Below are 19,433 nucleotides of genomic sequence, written 5' to 3' on the forward strand. Positions count from 1 at the left end.
ACAATTTTTGCTTGAGTTAGTTTCAAATATCCACCATCTCTGTTCTTGATCTTAAATGTTTCCTGACTTATAGGAGCCTTATGGCAAGAGCTGTATGGTATGCATTATACACTCAGGCACATGCTCTCTGACTCTGGATACAAGGATATAACACAGACCCAAAGAGAGGTGGACATCCTTTCAAAGGAAAGAAAGGTCAGAGCAATGGAGAGATACAGAGCGCCTCTTAGGTCTCAGTCTGGTAACTAGCAAACTGCTCTTTGAAGGCAGGATTTGAGGGAAGGGAAGAAAGCAGATTCTTGGATGGACAGCCAAAGATTATTACTGGTAGGCATTTAGGGAGTAAGGAAATAGATAAATGATTGACAACATGAGAGCAAAGAGCAGAAAAAGGTAATAGAGAGACACACACACACTATAAGTGACCTTCTTAAAAGTAGACTTGCTCATGAAGATGAAAACAGAATAACTGGCCCTCTGGTGCCCTGGGGGGCTCGGATTCACAATTAATTGAGCAATTGTCCCAGGCTCTCCTGTGCACTCACCAATTGCTCTTCCAGGTGTGCCGGACATGGGGATCATGAATGCCATGCTTGTCTGCCTGTTCATCCAGGAAGTCAAACATGTACTTGATTGCAAGGGGCAGGGCGGATCCCCTGTGGGCAGTGCTGAAGATGGTCTCAAAGAGGTCATCCACAAACTTCTGCAGAGTGCCCTGTTGGGAAGGGATGGGAGAGGGAGAAGGGAAGAGAGGAGAAACAAGCGTCAACATGACCAGGGAGCTCTGAGGAAGAACCACCCCCAAGACTGCTCAGACAGATGGAAGTAGGGAGCAGGTATGGTAGCATCAGTCCTAGGGTACTGGGGCAAAATTGGACAGACACTTATGGAGAATGGCTTGGACCCCCTTCTGATGTCTCTTCTCACCCACCCCTTTGTCGGATTCAGGACATCTTATCCCAGGGGCCTGTCTCCACAGGCTGCATCTGGACTGGTTCTAGAACACTAGTGTTTGGACATAAATGCATCTCCCTGGACCCACAACGGAATTGATTTAGCACCCTTTGGCGGGTGTTATTCAAGCATTTCTCAAAAAATGCTAATGAACTTGGTCAGAACAGACAATCTGCTGGTTTAATTTGGGCATTATTCACACTTGCTAATGAATAGCTGGATTTTTTGTTGTTGTGTGTTTTTTTTTTTTTTTCATTCCATAATGTAACCAGCCAGTCTGTTGAACAAGGAGATGCAGAGTCAGTCTCAGGAGAGAGGGCGTGAAGAATGAATGTAGGCTGGGAGAACCTGGATTAATTTGATTCAGTCCAATAGGAAAGCTGGGCCAAGGTCAGTAATATTAACAACTCACATTTCCAATCGTGCTTCAGAGGTTTACTATACTTTACTTACAACAATGGAGTGCAAATTGTGTCAAGGGATCATAGATTTAGAGCTGAAATGAACCTCAGAAATAATCTAACCAACCTCTTCATTTTAAAAATTATCAAAGTGAGGACTGGGGAACTTAAGTGATTTGCCGAAAGTCCCACAGGTAGTAAGTAGAAGGGCAGGGATCTGAATGCTGGCCTTCTAACCCAAATCCAGGGCTCTTGCCACTGAACTTCGGCCCCTCAGATATTATTATCCCTCTTTTAGAGATGGGCAAAGTGGGGCTCAAAGCCATGAGATGACTTGTTTGTGGTCAAAGGAAGCAGGTGAGAGAAAAAAAATTCCCCCGCAGAGACATCCAAGCTGGCTGCTGTTTGATTTTCAAGAGCAAACTGAAGGATTTGTAGGAGACACAAGGGGGTGGGGCGCAGAAATCTCATTATTGTGAGAACACACTCTCTCCGGGTCACTCCAGCCCCACCCCAGCCCCATACCTTGGTGGCCAGTAGCCGGGTTAGGTAGATTTCAGACACCATCTTGCTTCCCCGGTCACCCTCCTTCTGATCCCCGTGCTCATGATTCTTCACGAGATGCCACATCTTGACCCCACTTTCCAGGTCAGGTGTGATCATGGGAGTGCGGGAACGGAGGCTATCGGGGCTCCCCGTGTACCGGATCATGTTTTCTGCCAACGAAACCACTTCAGATTCATAAGACTTCTCATTTTCCCCTCTCTTTTTCATCCTTTGTTACCCTCTGCTAACTCTGCTGTTGTGGATAATCTGACAGAAATCCTGGGGGTACAGCCCCACTGTAACTTTTATAGCCCCGGGTACTGCATCTCAACAATGTTCCTTATTCTTTTTCTTTGTTATTTTTGGCTTATTTTATTGCCCCTTTGTTGTAATAATTTCATTTCAATGTAATTTCAATCCTGCCTGACTCTTCCTGACGCCATTTGGGGTTCTCTTGGTGGAGATACTAGGGCGCTTGGCCATTTCCTTTTCCAGCTCATTTTACAGATGAGGAAACTGAGGCAAACAGGCTTAAGTGACTTTCCCCAAAATCACACAGCTAGTAGGTGTCTGAGGCTAAAGCTCAACTCAAGTTTTCTTGATTCCGGGCCCAGCGGGGTTGCCACTGTCCCAAGTTCTTGGAGGCCAAGGACCATATCCTTCTTGTCTCTGTAGTGTTTCCCACCATGGTACCCAGCACAGAGCTTTAAACATAGTGAGCATTTAAAAAAATGTCTTGAATGTACCTCTGTGTTTGTTCATGACCTTCCCTCCATCTTTCTCTTTATCATTTCTTGTGCTTCACCTACTTCAAGGCCTAATTTAAAATTCACTCCCAAATACAATTTGGTCATATTCATTCTACTTCTTTTTTCAATGCTCCCTTTGCACTTAACAACAACAGAAGCAGCAACAGCAATAACAATTACATTTAATCATGCTTTTAAAAAAATACTTTTATATATATCAGTGCATAAAGATTATTGCATTGATGGAGCCTCATGACTCGAGGTAGGAAGCTTCTGGCATTAATACCCTATTTTACAGATGAGAAGGTTGTGTTCCATATACATATAAAATCACTGTGTATTCTATGCATATATATGTGTATATAATTATATATACATAGTTATTTTCATATTATGTTGTCTATTTTTGTATCTCCATTGCTTACCACAATGCTTTCTTGGCACAGAGTAAGAGCTTACTAAATGCTGACTGATTGACTGACTTACTTAACATCACATAGCCAAGCTGAGGGGCTGAGCCAGGATTCAGACTCACATCTTTTTCCTGTGCCATGCTTATGCAGGTTATGTATTTTTCTTACTTTTTGCTTCATAAGACTTCTCAAGCTTAATTTCTCTATGCTCAGAATCTTGGATTAGCTCATGAAAGCTTCAAGAGCAATTGCTGGTCTCTCTGAACAAAAAGTGGAAGGCTCTAATCTTCTCCCAAACTCACCATTGTCTTTTCTTCTCATCCCTCCTCCCTTGGCCCTCTATAACATTTCCCCTCTTTGTCCGGCTCCACCCATAATTACTCTTGATTCTCTGGGATGGAAGTCTCTGCTAGGTCTCCCGCTTCCCATCAGGGTTAGGAGCTGAACCCAGTAATTATGCTCCTGTTCCTCGGTAGCCAGACTGAATGGCTCAGCTTGAGCCCTCTGGTCCTGGGGGCCTTGGATCTGCCAGTCATGTCGCAGGCATGCTGTCTTCATGACAACCCCTGCTTGGGGCAGCAGCCTTGTCTCCCCGGGAGGATGAGCCCTTACCGTATTTGCTTGCTGACGTCCTGGAGACGGTGGAGTTATTCACTGCATTATAAGCTGTAACTTGCTTGGAGACTAAAGCCACTACTGAGCCATCTGGTACCTAGAGTAGAAAGGTGTCTGATGAAGTAGGCATGAAAATGTCAGCCACACCATGAAACCAGGTTGAATGGGATCATAGACAACAGAACGAAAAGGGACTTATTTTCCTTATTCACTATATTGTGGAGGATCAGGGTCACAGTTCTGAAGTAACCCCCCCTTCATTTTGTTCCGTCATTTCCCTCATTCTGTGATACCTTTGGGGTTTTCTTGGCAAAGACATAGGAGGGGTTTCAGCTCCAGCTCATTTTACAGATAGAAAATTGAGTCAAAAAGGATTAACTGATCTGTCCAGGGTTACATAGCTAAGTGTCTGAGGCCCTATTTATAGTTTCTTTTTTTTTAATTAAAGTTTTTTTATTTACAAAACATATGCATGGATAATTTCTCAACATTGACCCTTGCAAAAGCTTGGGTTTCAAATTTTCCTCTCCTTCCCCCCACCCCATCCCCTAGATGGCAAGTAATCTGATATATGTTAAACATGTTAAACTATATGTTAAATCCAATATATTTTTACATATTTATATAATTCTCTTCCTGAACAAGAAAAATCAGATCAAAAAGGAAAAAATTAGTAAGAAAACAAAATGCAAGCCAACAACAACAGAAAGAATAAGAAACCACTTCTCTTTCGACTGTATCTTCCTGCCTCTCACAAATTAAGATGAAGAAGCCCTTGGAGCAAGGGACAACCATGTCTTTTGGAAGCAGTGTGGAATAACGGAAAGAGCACTGGACTTCGGACTCAGAAGATCTGGTCTGGGAACTAGCTCTCCTACTTACTCTCTGTATTACCTCAGTCAGTGGTTGCCTCGGTAAAATTCAGTCACTGGTTGCCTCGGTTAGGCTAGGTGAACTCAAAAGTCATCACATCTCTGTCACACTGAATGATGTGCCGGATTTGGAGAAAGAGGATCTGAGTTTAAATCTTGGCTCTTCTACTCACTATGATCTTAGGCAAGCCATTTAAGTCTTTCTGGGGGGACTGGAATAGATAGAGGGTCTCTAATGTTCCTTTTGCCTTTAAGCGTATGTCCAGTGAAATCAGAATCCTTGATTCATAGCTCAGGTGTTTTAGGAAGGGCAGAGATTTACCTTTTCTAAGAGAGAACCTAGATTTCAAGAGACACAGAGAGAGATGCTTAGTGCAAACTCTTCTATTTGCCATTCACTGCTCATACCACCTAAGGCTGGCACCTTGCTGTAGTATCTTTTGTTACTTTTGTTGTTTGTCTTTTGTTCTTGAAGAGACATCAGGGAGATGATGTGGGAGGGCAGTGCAAGGTCACCAGCCTCAGGTCCTCCTCCAGAGCCCGGTCTAGCAGCCAGGTAAAGATCAGGACAATGAGGGATGCTTTTAGCAGAGGGAGACTTGTCCTTTCTAAGCTAAGGTCTCAGTTTGACTGAGGCAGCACCCCATTGAGTGATGAAGGCTAGGTAAGAAAGAACCTTCTGTTACTGTACTCCAATGCAGATAACCACTTCTGCCTAAAAATCACCAGATCAGGTTAGTTGAGTCCTACCTTTAGTCTCTTGTCCGGGCTCCATCTTTGCCCTGCAGAGAGGTTGAGTGCCTCAACCTTGGGGTACAGGGCTTCTATGGGGGCACTCCCACTGGCAGCAAATGGAATTAAGGGTCCACTTCTCAAGACCAGAAGAGCTGTATAATGCTGGAGCTGTACTGGACATCTGGAGGGATTCCAGCATGGAGCTTCTCGGCTCACCTGACCTTTCCTCCTCCTTACCTGGTAATGGGCCAATGTGTTGAGTCTCTTCCAATCATTCTCGATCTTTGTGGTGATATCTTCATCTTGTAGGATCATCCGAGCCCCACTCCCTTGTCGCCACTCTGTTGGGGAAAGAGATGGTGTTTCAGGGGGTTCTAAGGTACATAACCAAAGTGGGATTTCAGTAGGTTCTGAGGTACATAACGAAAGTCTGGGGACCCTCATGTACCCACCAGCCCTAGGATATTACTCATATATACAGATAATTATGGATGCGAATAGCAGCGAGTGATGGCATAAGCAGCCATATGCTCTAATCCCTCACACTTCACAGTTCCCTTCATAGCCCGGGGACAGGATGGAAAGGATACTGTTGATGAGTTGGGAGAAGTGAGTTTGATTCTTGGCCCTGACACCAATTAATAGTCTGACTTCAGACACAATTATTTTTAAATAATGAATATTTATCAAAATCATTTGTTTTTACATCCTCTAGATGCTTCCTGTATCCTTCCCCATCTTGCTTCTCAGGCAGCCATAACTTATGACAAAGGATATTTTTAAAAGAGAGAAAAAGTATTTGACATCACATGCAACGTTCTACATCTCTGGATCTCTACCTGTGTAAAGGATTGGGGGGGGGAAGGGCAATGTCTTCTTATGTCTATTCTCTGGGACCAAGTTTGTTCCTTATACTTTACATTCTGCTTTGAATATTTTATTTTAGAAAGATATTTTATATATTCATCCATTTATTTATCCATTCATCCATCCATTTATTTATCTCTACCTGACAGCTATTTAGACACTCATCAACTCTAAGCTTCTTGAGGAGAGGGACCATTCACTTTTGTCTTTGTATTCCCAAAACCTAGGACGGTATGTTGTCCTATGAGAGGTGTTTACTAAATGCTTACTGCTCAATCCTTTCTCTTTTTTGTAGTTCACCAAGTACGCTTATAGGCTCATACACACTAGTCTTTCTGATGTTCCTCATGCAAAACTCTCTTTTGCTATATATATTTGTACATAATCATAATGCAATCCCAGCTCACAGAATCTACAGTTACTTTCAAGGCTTGGGTCAAGCACATTCTCCAACACAGATCCTTTCCTGATCTTCCCAGCTTTTAGTACCTCTTCCCTGCCTTTCTCCTCCATCAGCTTTATTCTATTTTGTATCTATTTATGAACCTGTTATCTTTTCTGTCTAAACTGTAATCTCTGGAAGATCAGGAAAACAAAATTGCTTTTCTTTGTATCCTCAGAAAATAACAAACTAACACCTGGCATATAGTAGGTATTTAATTAATGCTTATTGATTTATCTCATATAATAGGAAAATAAACTTGGAACTGGAAAGCATCTTAGAGACCACCTAGTAACTCAGGGGTCCTCAAACTTTTTAAATAGGGGGCCAGTTCAGTGTCCCTCAGACTGTTGGAGGGCTGGACTATAGTAAAAACAAAAACTTTGTTACGTGGGCCTTTAAATAAAGAAACTTCATAGCCCTGGGTGAGGGGGATAAACGTCCTCAGCTGCCGCATCTGGCCCGTGGGCTGTAGTTTGAGGACCCCTAAGTTTATCTTCCTCATTTTTTCCAGTCATTCTAGTCTTGTCTGATTCTTTATGACCCCATTTGGGATTTTCTTAGCAAAGGTCCTGGAATGGTTTGCCATTTCCTCAGCTCATTTTACAAATGAGGATTAAGTGACTTGCCCAGGGTCACATAGCTAGGAAGTGCTTGAATTGAATTTGAACTCAGGAAGGTCCAGGTTCAGCTCCCTATCCCCTGTGTCCCCTAGCTGCCCACACTCACTTTGTGTGTAAGAAAACAGGCCAGAGAATTAAAGATCTTTGCTTTGAGATAATAGATATAGTAAGTGGAAGAACTATGGAGCCTCTTCATTCAATTGGGTGGCAAGGGCATAGAACTAATAGGGCAAGTTAGACTGTAACTGCTCCATTCCTCAGCCTCAGACTAAGCAGTGGGAATGGACCAAAGTAAAAGAGACCGTGGCCTGACTAGCCCTGGCAGGGATGCCATGGGCCACAATGACACTGGCAAGGGCAGTGATGTGACATCCCTGGGACTCACTCTCCCTTTTGGGAAGAAAGCTCTGTCTGTATGTGTTATTGGCCGTGAGTCAGAATAGTTACTTTTAGGTATAAAACCCTGCATCTGATTATGAGATGAAGCCAGCATCTGTACCCCCAGTCACATTGTCTGCTCCATCACCTATCCTGATGAGTCGCACGTGGAACGCCACTAGCATGTCAATGAGCCACATGCAGAGACAGCTATAAGTTCACAAGGTACAGTCCTTTTGGAGGCATAGATATGGGCATTCCAGGCCCTGATGGAAAGCACGTGGAAGTTTTTGTGTTACCCAGATGGATCCAAACCCCAGGAGAACCCACTCACACACACACATGCACTGGAATAGCCCCTTAAACCCAGCACAATACACATTCCAGTCAAATGGCCAGAGAAATATCACTTCCAGATCTATCCCATTCCTAAGCAGATTCAGGCACTTTCATACTTTGGAAGAAGCAAGGTGCTTTCAGAGTGCATTATGGTAATGGAAATAATGACTGAGGTGATTAATCCTGGTGCTGTTATGGATTCAGCCCACGGCCCCGAGGGGTCCATTTCCTGATTCACAGCCTCATTTTCCCTATTGTCAGAGCAGGGATGTGGATATTCTACTTTGCCCTGCCGTGGGCTACGGTTGTCACATTTGGGGTATTTATAGGGGTCCTGTTCCACTGCCTCCCTGCCTTCTATTACCTCTATGTTGACAACGCCTAAGATCCACTACCTGGCCCCAAGCTCCAGACTTGTATTTTAAACTGGCGACCAAACATCTCCGCCTTCCCTGTTTCTGATAATGAAACTATTATTCTCTTAGTCACTCAGGCTCAAAATCTCAGAGTCTAAGGATTTATAGCTGGAAGGGACCTCAGAGGCCATTTAGACCAATGGCCAAGGAGAGCCAAGAAGTGAGGTGACTTGTTTGGAGATCCTTAAGCAGCTAATGAAGATCTGGGATTCAAATCCAGCTCTTGGGAGTCCAAATCCCACCAACAGTCTTCCTATTGTGCCATTGGTAGAATCCCTCATTTTAGAGTCATAGCAAGTAGAAGGGCTTTGCTCAATGTCACCATGCCCACTCGGCGTCCCAGGCTGGGTATCCGGATTCTAAGACAGGGCACGTGCTGCATAGAAATGCCAAAAGTACAATTACATTAGTCAAACAACTACTGAATGCCCTCAATGGATTCAGCGCCAGCCAACTTTTGGGAAAATTTATCTCTTTCCAATCTCTACTGGGACTCAAGATGCTATTAAAAACAATCCCTCACACGAGTCTTTCCCCCCCTCATGTCAGTAAATTTAGTCAGTCACTGGGTCAATATACTTTCCATAAAGCACCTGTTCCTTATTTTCCCTCATAAAATTCTTCCCGAATTAGCATTGAAGAGAGGCAACATGGTTACAGCAGAGATGTCAAAGTCATGAGGATGGGCTGTGATGGGCCACCTTTCTGAGTATGACAGAACCCGAGTAAAATGTGACTGGAAAATGTTTAACAAAACAAATACAAGAGCATATCTAGTCAGTAGTTTTTCAGCCACGTCTGATTCTTCAAGATCCCATTTGGTGTTTTCTTGGCAGACTTTACTGCAACGGCTCGCCGTTTCCTTTTCCAAGTTCAATAGACAGATGAGGAAACTGAGGCAAACAGAGTTAAGTGACTTGCTCAGGGTCACACAGTAAGTGTCTGAGGCTGATTTGAACCTATGAATAGAAGTTTGACACTATCCATTGTGCCACCTCGTGGCCAAGCATAGATAATGTTAATAAGTATTTTTCTAATGCAACATGTAACTTCTCAGTCAAGTTTGATCCTATTTAACTCAAAACATACATAAGGAGCCTTGTGGATCATATATTGACAGAGACAACCACATATGCATATATGCATAAACATATGTGTTTATATATGCATATATATATTTATTTTCCCCTTTCCTTTTTTTTTTAAAACTAATACATCAACACATTAGAATCAGATAGAAACAACATTTTAATCTGGTTTGGGTCACACTCAAAAGTGTTGTTGGTCCGAGGTGGTCCCCAGGCCTTCTGTTTGGCAGTTCTATTAAACAGGACACTGAAATGGCCTCTGAATTAAAAGGCCTTGGGTTCAAGCTAGCCTCTGACACTTTGGCTGGTGACCCTGATGAAATCACTTAAATAAATTCTCACTAATCCAGACAAAATAGCTAGAAAGTAGATCAGAATCTGATTCTAGAGGATCTTGAATTTAAGGAATTCCAGAATCAAAACTTGAATCAATAGTGTAGACTTTACTTAGTACAGGCAAAGGATGGCCATTGAAGCCTTTAGGAATGAAATTATCAAATTACTGTAGAACATTGTTAATGAATGATCAGTTGGAGAGAAGGTATTGATTGATAAAGGAAGTTCTTTGCTAGGAACTCCCAACATGGATAAAATCATAGCTGTGTTAAAAAAAATCTTATGATCATATATTTAGAGGTATTAAGGAGCTCTGAAGTCGTTTGGTCTAGCCAGGAAGCTGAGGTACAAAAAATTAAGTAACTTGCTGAAGATCACACAAGAAGCATTTACTTTGTACTTTGTCTCATGGCATCCTGTATAAATGGAACCAGATAGAAGTAATGTGTTATTATGAAAAGGTCACTAGACTCACAATTTGAAAACCTGGCTTTAAACTCTTGGAGCTTTCATATACTCACCATAAACTTGAGAAAATCACAAAACTTTCCTAAATCCCAGGTTCTTCATTTTCAAACTGAACATAACACTGAATATAAACTTGTAAAGAAAGTACTTTCTAAGCTTGAAAGGAAGGTATAAATATATATTCTATTATATGCAATTCAAAATAGTAATTTATTTTTATTTCTAGCATTTATTGAAAAATATAAATATATAAGAATAAAGAAGTTAAATAAACACACAAACACATATATACATATACATATGTATTTATATTTTTTTGTATGCATATATATGTGTATATGTATATCTATCTATATAGGAAAGAAGGGGAATGGTAGCATCATGGATAAAATACTGGACTTGGAATAAGGAAGATGTGAGTTCAGGCACTTAGTGATGTGATTCTGAGCAAATAATTTAAAATCACAGCCTCAGTTGCTTCATTTTTTTCTCTGAAGCAACTGGGGTTAAATGACTTGCCCAGGGTCACACACAGCTAGGAAGTATTAAGTATCTGAGGTCAAATTTGAACTCAGGTCTTCCTGACTTCAGGGCTCGTATTTTATCTACTGCACCACTCAGCTGCCCCTAGTTATCTCATCTTTAAAATGGATATAATAAATAATAGCACTTACTTCCCAGGGTGGTTGTGAGGATCAAATGAGATTTTAAAGTGTTTCATAAATGCTAAACACAATATAAATGCTAGATATATTATATCATCATCATCATCATCATTAGAAGTAGTAATAATGCAGTACTAGGAAGAAGAGGAGAAGGACAAAGAGGAGGAAAAGGAGGAGGAGGAGGAAGAGGGGAAGAAGGAGAAGGAGAAGAAGGAGGAGGAAGAGGAGGAGGAGGAAGAGGGGAAGAAGGAGAAGGAAGAGGAGGAGGAGGAGGAGGAAGAGGGGAAGAAGGAGAAGGAAGAGGAAGAGGAGGAGGAGGGATGAAGAAGGAAGAAGAAAATCACATTCTCCCTATTGGATTACAAACAGTGATGGCAGAGATTTCATCTAATTTATTTGTTTCTCAAAAATGTCTATCACAAATCTTTCATATGGTGAATACAATGCATATTTACTGAATTAAATTTAATTGAATTCTCATTCTATTACTATGTTTTCCCTACCTCTTAGCTAGGCTATTGCGATAGTTTCCTTATTGGTCTCCCCATCTTGTCTCATTTTCCTTTCCATCCTATGCTATTTGCCAGATTAATTTTCCTAATGGACAGATCTGAAAATTTCATTCCAGTGCTTGAAAGTCTTGACTACTTAGTAAAGTCCAAACATTGAATAAAATCTCAATTCTGGACAGCCTTGCATTCAAAGTCCTCTATGGTCAGATCGCAACCTACCTTTCCTTCTCACTATTTTGATCCTAAAATACCTACTTTCCAGTGTCTTTACTCATACCTCTCATTACACCGGAACCTTTCCCCCTTCCCTACCCATCAGCTCAGATTCTAAGGCCTCCATGAAGTCTTCTCTTGTCATCTAAGTGAAAAATCATTCCTCTCTCTTCTTGGCACATTCACAACCTTCTTTCCTGCACCTCCCCTATTCTCTTTTGTATTGGGGTTATTTGTGTATCTCTATCAATGCAGTGCAAATTCCTTCAGGGCTGAGATCACATTTTGTTCATCTTCATATCTAACAAGGCCTTATACGTCATTGGGACTTAATACATATTTGTTGGCTTGTCTGTGAGAAGTTTAAAACCCATTCTGAATTTGATGGCGAGTGGCCAGGACTGCCATGTCCATAGCACACACTGGCTAAGGAAGGAACGCAACTTCCTCAGGATCCCCATGGTGTGCAGTACGAACCTGCATGCCTTCCCCCAAACCCCGCTCTGTGGGCATTCACGTTTGATATCGGCCATGGCTATAATAATGAAAATGTAAAGATGACACCTGTGTTCAATGGACCAGACAGGAAGCCCCAATAGGCCTTTAGGGACCGCTCATCACTTAGCCTTGCATATAGCAAAGCTGTTGGAATTGATAGCGGTTATTAGGGCTTCAGGTCAGTTGGTGTGATAGGGAAAAGGAGAACTGGCTACACTGAGGCAGCTGATTACCAGTGCCTTTAAAAAATCCAATGATAGAAAAGGACTAGCTAGCTCAAGGTCGCTATGAATGCTACAGCAAGGGCAGCTGTGGCTATGGTGGGGATGCTGGTCTTACTCCCCAGAACCCCTCATCTGCTTTTGGTGAATCACTACAGATGACATTGTATGATAAAAAAGAAAAGTCTACTCTCTTAATTTTCCCTGAAAAGATATGAATGTGTCAAGAGTCTGAAGGAGTACCATGGTATAGAGCACAGGAAATATGAACCCTAGTCCTAATTATGCCCCTTACTCATATATGAATCATGTCACTTCTCTGTATCTTTCTTTTCTCATCTATAAGATGAAGGGATAGAATAGATGGCCTCTAAATCTGTGACCTCTAAGAACAGTAGTGAACCACGCAAATAGAAATGGATCCCTGTGGCCACAAATTGTTTGACACATAAATTAACATGATCCACATTTTATTTATTTTGTTAAATATTTCCCACTTACATTTTAATCTGGTTCCTGGAGTTTGAGTTTGATACCTTTGTCTGAGATGCTTCCTGGCTCTAACGCATCACAATTTTTTGATTTGATAATTTTTAATTTTTTAAATTTGATAATGTTTGATAATTTTTAAATTTAATTTGATAATAAAGCAGAGGAAAGTTCCAGAGTGGAAAGGGTTCCTGCTGGTACTGGTGAAAACCCAGAGGATTCTGGAACATATGCCCGGGGGTCTGGGAAGTGACCTTGGCACTTGTCCATGGAGGAATCATGACCGGAGTCTCTGATATTCTACTCAGTGGCCTGAGATGATGAGAGCATGGAAGTGCTGTTAGATGGCTGGTGCCCAACGCTGCTGGAAGCTCATTACCTTCCATTAAAATGGTAACGGGGCTGGCTGTAGTTAGATAGGGAAAGTGCCAGGCAAGAGGGGACTCCCTTTAGGTGGGCAGCTGCCCTTTCTCTGCCTGATCAGTGTAATGACAGCAAATCTCAGCAGGACCTGGGGGAGTCCATATGGTTTGGTGGACTAAGCAGTCTTATCTGGTGATTTTGGGGCACTGAATTCTAATCCTGACTGTCCTGTAAAGATGGTAAGGGAGTAAATAGGAGTCATTCAAGTGAGTCCAATTCCTCTGCTGAAAAAAATTTAAATAAGTCTACTATATGGAGTTGTTCTTCCAAGGGTTATAATGAAATAATGAGATAACCTTTGTATACTAAAATAGTCTGTAGACCAAGGACATGTGACTTGATTTTGTTGTCTCCAGTTTTGGGGGTAGATTTACGCAGGAATTGCCCACCTTTCTAGTCCGTGTGACCCAAGGCAGACAGACAGATGGGTAGAATTAGAGGCGCAGCCTGTGGAACGGAGCCAACCTAAATTACTTGGTAGGTGAATCAAACCAATAACCTTGGTCTATGAGGTATTCTAACCAGTGAGACTAACCAATCACAGACTCACACACGGGACAATTATCCGAAGTGCTCAATAACACCACCTGGTATTTGTTTCCTAAGTAGGTCAGAGCTCTCTCTTTGACTCTTTCTGGTGTGGAATTTTCTCTTTCCATAAAAAGGAACGAGTCTTTCCTTTTTTACCACTTAGGAATGCAAACTGTGGGGAAGGTGGAGTCATTGAATGTTCACAATGCAAGGGGCCTTAGAGTTCTTCCGATTCAATCCCTTCATTTTCACAGGGAGGAAACTGAGGCAGTGAAATGACTGACCCAAAGCCACACAGCAACTTAGTGGATGAATCATCTACAGCCGAATTTTCCTTTTTTTTTCTGAGGCAATTGGGGTTAAGTGACATGCCCAGGATCACACAGCTGGGAAAGTGGTAAGGGTCTGAGGTCAGATTTGAACTCTGGTCCTCCTGACTTCAGGGCTGGGGCTCTATCTGCTGCACCACCCACCTGCCTCCTTCCTTTTTCTTTAGAGTCAGGACTGTTCATTCTCCTAAACATTACTTCCTCCTGTCCCCACACTTATGCCATGCGGGACTGTGTTCTGAAGCACAGGACCAAATCCAACCTGGAGCACTGGCTGCAACTGTTCCTCAAGTATGGGGAATATGAATCTCTAGGGTTTAGTATTTGGTACTTTGAAAAAAAAAATCCTGTTGATGAAATAGCAGCTAATTTTTAAGCAGGAGATGTTCAGACGCAGTAAGCAAGATGAGTAAAAAATGAGTCTCCGGGACAGTCAGATGAGTCAGTGCTCAGCTGAGGTCACAGACAGTAGTCGTGAGATGAGTCAACCTAGATCAGCCTCATGATCCCTCCTGAACTGTATTGTTTCCAACAGGGAACTTAGTGGGGAAGGCTTGGAGAGGATAGAAATAATTCTAGATTTGACAAAGTTCTTGGTTTCCTCCAATATTAATTAAGCTACATGACTCTAAGTAAGTCATTTAATCTCTTAGTGCCTCAGTTCCTTCATCTGTTAAATGTGTGAAGGATCTCGTGTGATTTTAGCATAGCAATCAAAACTTGGCATTTTGGACCTGAGAAGCAACATGATCTAATGGAGACAAGATTGTCCTTGAACTTAAAGAAAAACTGAGTTCAAGTTCTTGCCTTGATAATGGAATCACTGGTGAGTCGGTCCCTTTGGGTAGCTTCTGGAATATCACAGAGGAGTTATGGAAGTTTATAAGTGTGGGGAGAGTTTCCCTACAAATATCTAGAATAGCTAGATCAATTATTTCATTGGTATAGAGAACTCCCAAATGGGGAAACTCACTCCAAAAGTGCAGGTAGACACTTTCTCTGTAACGTATAGCCTTAGATTGCTGGGCTGGACTTTAGAAGACCTGAATTCAAATGTGACCTCATTACTTATTAGCTGTGGGATCCTGGACAAATCATGTAGCCTATTTTGCCTCATCTGCAAAATGGGGACAATAATAGCACTTCCCTCCCAAGGTCGTTGTAAAGATAAAATGAAATAATATTTATAAAGTATTTTGCAACCTTTAAAGTGCTATGTAAGTGCTTGCTCTTGTTATTATTACTATTATTGAGTTGGCTAGAGCACTTGCTGAGGTTAACACAGCCATCATGTGGGGCAGGCAGGAATTGTGCCCAGGGGTTGTTGGCTTAGAGGGGGACTCTCTATCCATGATACCACACTCTTGTATCTTTGCCAAGGAAAAGACAGGTCATAAGGGGATAGACTAGAATTGGAAGGGCCTCCGAGACCAGCTAGTCCAACAGAGGAGGAAAGCAGGAGCACTTGCCCATAGCCACACAGGTAAGCATCTCCTTTACAGTAAGGTTTATTTGGTATCAAGGATCAAGTACTTAATTGTTGTTCAGTCATTTTTCAGTTTTGCCCAACTCTTTGTGGCCCCATTTGGCATTTCCTTGGCAGAGATACTGGAGTGGTTTTCCATTTCCTTCTCCAGCTTATCCTGTCCCCTTTGACAAATGAGGAAACTGAGGCAAACAGGGTTAAGTGACTTATCCAAGGTCACCTAGCTAGTAAGTGTCTGAGGCTACATTTGAACAAATTTGACTCCAGGCTCATCCTAATACCTATTTTTGTTAAGTTATTCAGGGGATTTGAGCCCACACACTTGGCCATCACTTGCTCTGCTTCCCTGGTATTATATGAGAGAGCTTGTATTTTAAGCCATGTTATCTGACTCCAAATGCTAGATTTCCCTACTGCTCCTCTTAGCTTTCCATAAATCTTCCCTAAAAGATCTACCCAAAACACAATCGGTCCCTGATTCTTTTAATACTTTGTGAATATTAGTATATGCTTGGGGAGCTGTCCATCTGCCTTCTCTCATTCTAGGTATCAGACTAATCCACCTCCTTTTTACTAATATCCCACTCTTAATGATGCTTTCTGGCCAATCTGTGGCCAAATCATCATAGGTATTATGTCTAGACTGTATATACCCTGACAGAGCATAGATACAAATTTGCTGCTACTCCCCTTAACCAGGGCTGACAAATTTGGGGCCATATGGCTACAGAAGAAAGGTCAAGGGCATCCCTGGACATGTGTTGCAGAGGTATATGGGAGGTAGGAAGGTGCAAACTGGAAAAGTGACTGGCAGAGTGAGGAGAGATCAGCAGAATTGTCTTCAGTTCTGAAGGACAGCACATCCTTTCATCTCTCTCTCTCTCTCTCTCTCTCTCTCTCTCTCTCTCTCTCTCTCCATGTGTGTAGTTTGTTTAATTAGCCTTATGGGGCCCTTAGGCAAGGACTGTGTCTAATTTTATGCTCCGTGTGTTGTTGGTGTTCAACATATGCTTAATTATCATAACAGTAATGATAAAAAATAGAACCCAGGTCTCCCAATTCCCAGTCCAGTGATCCTTTTACCAAATGAGCTCCCTCTAAATCTGTGGCTCACACTAAAATAGAAACCCCTCCTCTGGCTCTGCAATGGGAGCTAAGGGAGAAAGCCCTGGTCCATTTGCTCAGGGGCAGAGAGGCAGCTTGGCCAATGTCACCCAGGAAAGTGTCATTCCTCAAGGGCTTTGTCTGAGGCCTTGGGGATGCTGTTGTGATAGCCTGGCAGATATTGCCAGGGCACAGATGGGAGGAAGGCAATCAGCTCAGAGATGACCCAAGGCATCAATTATTAGGAAATCAGGGTGACCTCCCCTGAAGCTCTCTTTGCAGGTTATTTGAGAAAGCTTGCTCTTATTAGGTGTGGGAATCTCTACCACAGTAGAGTAGACAGTGGAGAAAGAGCTAAAGACTTGGAGTCTACCTCCGGGTCCCCAGCCTGAGTTTTTGCCTTCTTTTCCTGAGGTCCAGCCCCCCATGACACTTCACTTTTCTCCTCACCATGAACAGTTCTTCCCCCTTCCTGCATCATCCTTTACCATTCAAATCAAAGCTCCTCGAGAGCAGGCACTCTTTTGCTTATTGTATTTGTATTTCCTAAACTTTGATCAGTGCTTGACACATGTTCTTTCTCTCAATCTAGCCATAAGGTTTAAATTTGACTTGGACTTCCATCAGCTCCATGACCTTTAGCAAGACATTTTTCTTCTCTGAGGTAAAAAAAAAAAGGATATTGGCCCATTACCCATTTTATATAATTCTTGCCAAGAAACTACTTTGTAAACTCTAAAGCACTTCTAGATGGGAATCATTATTGCTGCTATTTTGATGAGGAGGAGGATGATGATGGCAGTCATGCCATCCAAAACAGATGAAAGGGGACAAAGGATTATAGAAAGAACACTGGATTTGGAGTCAGACAGCTGAGTTCTGACCCAAGATTCTGGATCTTGATACACACCACCTGTCTATGGTGGGATCTAGCTCTGGACCTCACTTTTCTCATTGATAGAGTGAAGGGCTTTGATGAGCTGATTCATATAGTTTCTTTTTGCTCTATATCTTTATTCTCTGAAAATCACTGAAAAATTCTGGGTCTGTTAAGATCTCATGCTCACCTATACCCATCTCTGACCCTCACTCTAGAGGGGACAACCTGGGAACAATGGCCCAATTGCTTTATAGTGTCCACTCCAGTAGCTGCTAAAGTGTTAGACAAACCATCCTCTGTGTCGTGCCCAACCACCTTCCTAGGTCTGCAGGCCATGTCCATCCCTATTTTCATTGGGGGAACCTTTTCTTGGCTTCCTTCCTTCCCTAAGTAACCTTCTTCCTCATTTCTTTAGGATCTCCTGCTCAAATCCTCTTTTATTCTAAGAAATATTCTTTAATTATGAGCAACGAGAGTCCATTCTGACTTTTGCAAGAGACCATTTTTTTAAAAAGAAAGGTAATGGGAAGTCATAAAATACACCCCTTATAAGAAGGTGCAATTGACTGGATGACCTCTAAGTTTCCTTCAGTTTTATGATTCTACAAGACATAAAAGAAATGGGGTTCCTGGCCTCTTCAGAGTTACCCCCTCAGAAAATACTCCATCCAATCAATTATCCCTTCTTATAAAGAGTCTAACTTACAAAAAGCAAGCTATTAGAGTTAAGCAGAAAAAGCCTGTATCTGTTTTTCCTCACTGTCATTTCATTAATTTAGGAACTTTTGTCTGTCTGTCCCTCTAACAGCCTGGTCCTTTCATTTTACCAGTGTAAAATTTTCATTTTCATTTTACTAGTGTGTGGAATTAACTGAGTGAAGACACTTTCATGGGAATATAGTCTTAAACTATACTTTAATTGTGATTTTAAACTTTATAATAACAAATAGAACTATAGCTTAAAAAGTTTCAGATGTTTGTCCCCTCCGCTTTCTCACCAACTCTTAATTAGCATTTAAGTATCTCTTTTAAAGGCAATTTATTCTTTTATTTCTGCGTTAGAATTCCATGGTTAGAATGGAAGCCTGGACTCTTCTAAACAATGGCTGGGGAGTAGGGATTTCTGTGTTCAGGCTATTTAATCTTGTGTTTTGCTTTTTACTCCTTTTTATTGACAAACACCTTGTCAGATGGGAGATGCCCTTCCTCGTGAGATCATAATAAACCCCTTTTTGCTTTTTATTACTGTAAGTTTCTGATTGTTTTTGTGGTCGATACTGTCTCACACACTAGTATAGAGTACTGTATCTATCTATCTATATCTGTCTATTTATCTATCTGTCCATCCGTCTGTCTGTCTGTCTATCTATCTATGTAAGCTAAGAAAATTGCTTGGAGTTGCTAAGAACTTAATGACTTGTCTAAAGTCATACAGTGCAGGTCAGAGGCAGCACTTGAGTCTAGTTATCCTGATTTCTGACCGATTTATTCATTAACCTATGAGGTGAGATGAGATTAGTCAATTTATTTTGGATGATGAAAAATAGAAATCACAAATCTGAGAGTCTAAAGAAAGCTTTCAACTAAACATTAAAATTTATTTGAAAACAAAATCAGATATTCAATTATGAAACTGAGTTCCCCTCAGTTTATGTTATTATTTTTAAAATATATTTATTTAAAAAAAAAAACGTTTTAACGGGAGATAACTCCTGCTGGAGAAATTGTCTCTTCAAATGTGCATCTGAATCTGTCGTGTAATTTAGCTGCTTGGAGGCTAATTTTAGGCACCAATTTAAGTGACTTACCTAAGGTCACACAACCATTTTGCTTCAGAAGC

The 19,433-nt window shown here is 41.7% G+C and overlaps 1 protein-coding gene across 2 annotated transcripts in view; it reads right to left on the bottom strand.

Annotated features, from left to right (window-relative positions):
• PLXNA4 (plexin A4) overlaps positions 1-19,433 on the bottom strand; it is a 636,841-nt gene that overhangs the window by 27,496 nt on the left and 589,912 nt on the right. For both annotated transcript variants that reach the window (XM_003771610.3, XM_031939072.1), the window contains exons 26-29: positions 5,523-5,626; positions 3,676-3,775; positions 1,881-2,071; positions 546-715 (exon numbers count right to left, since the gene is read on the bottom strand). In XM_003771610.3, the coding sequence (XP_003771658.1) occupies positions 546-715; positions 1,881-2,071; positions 3,676-3,775; positions 5,523-5,626 (565 nt within the window). The remainder of the gene's footprint in view (positions 1-545; positions 716-1,880; positions 2,072-3,675; positions 3,776-5,522; positions 5,627-19,433) is intronic.

This window comes from Sarcophilus harrisii, chromosome 5 (assembly GCF_902635505.1).
Source record: "Sarcophilus harrisii chromosome 5, mSarHar1.11, whole genome shotgun sequence".
NCBI lineage: Eukaryota > Metazoa > Chordata > Mammalia > Dasyuromorphia > Dasyuridae > Sarcophilus > Sarcophilus harrisii.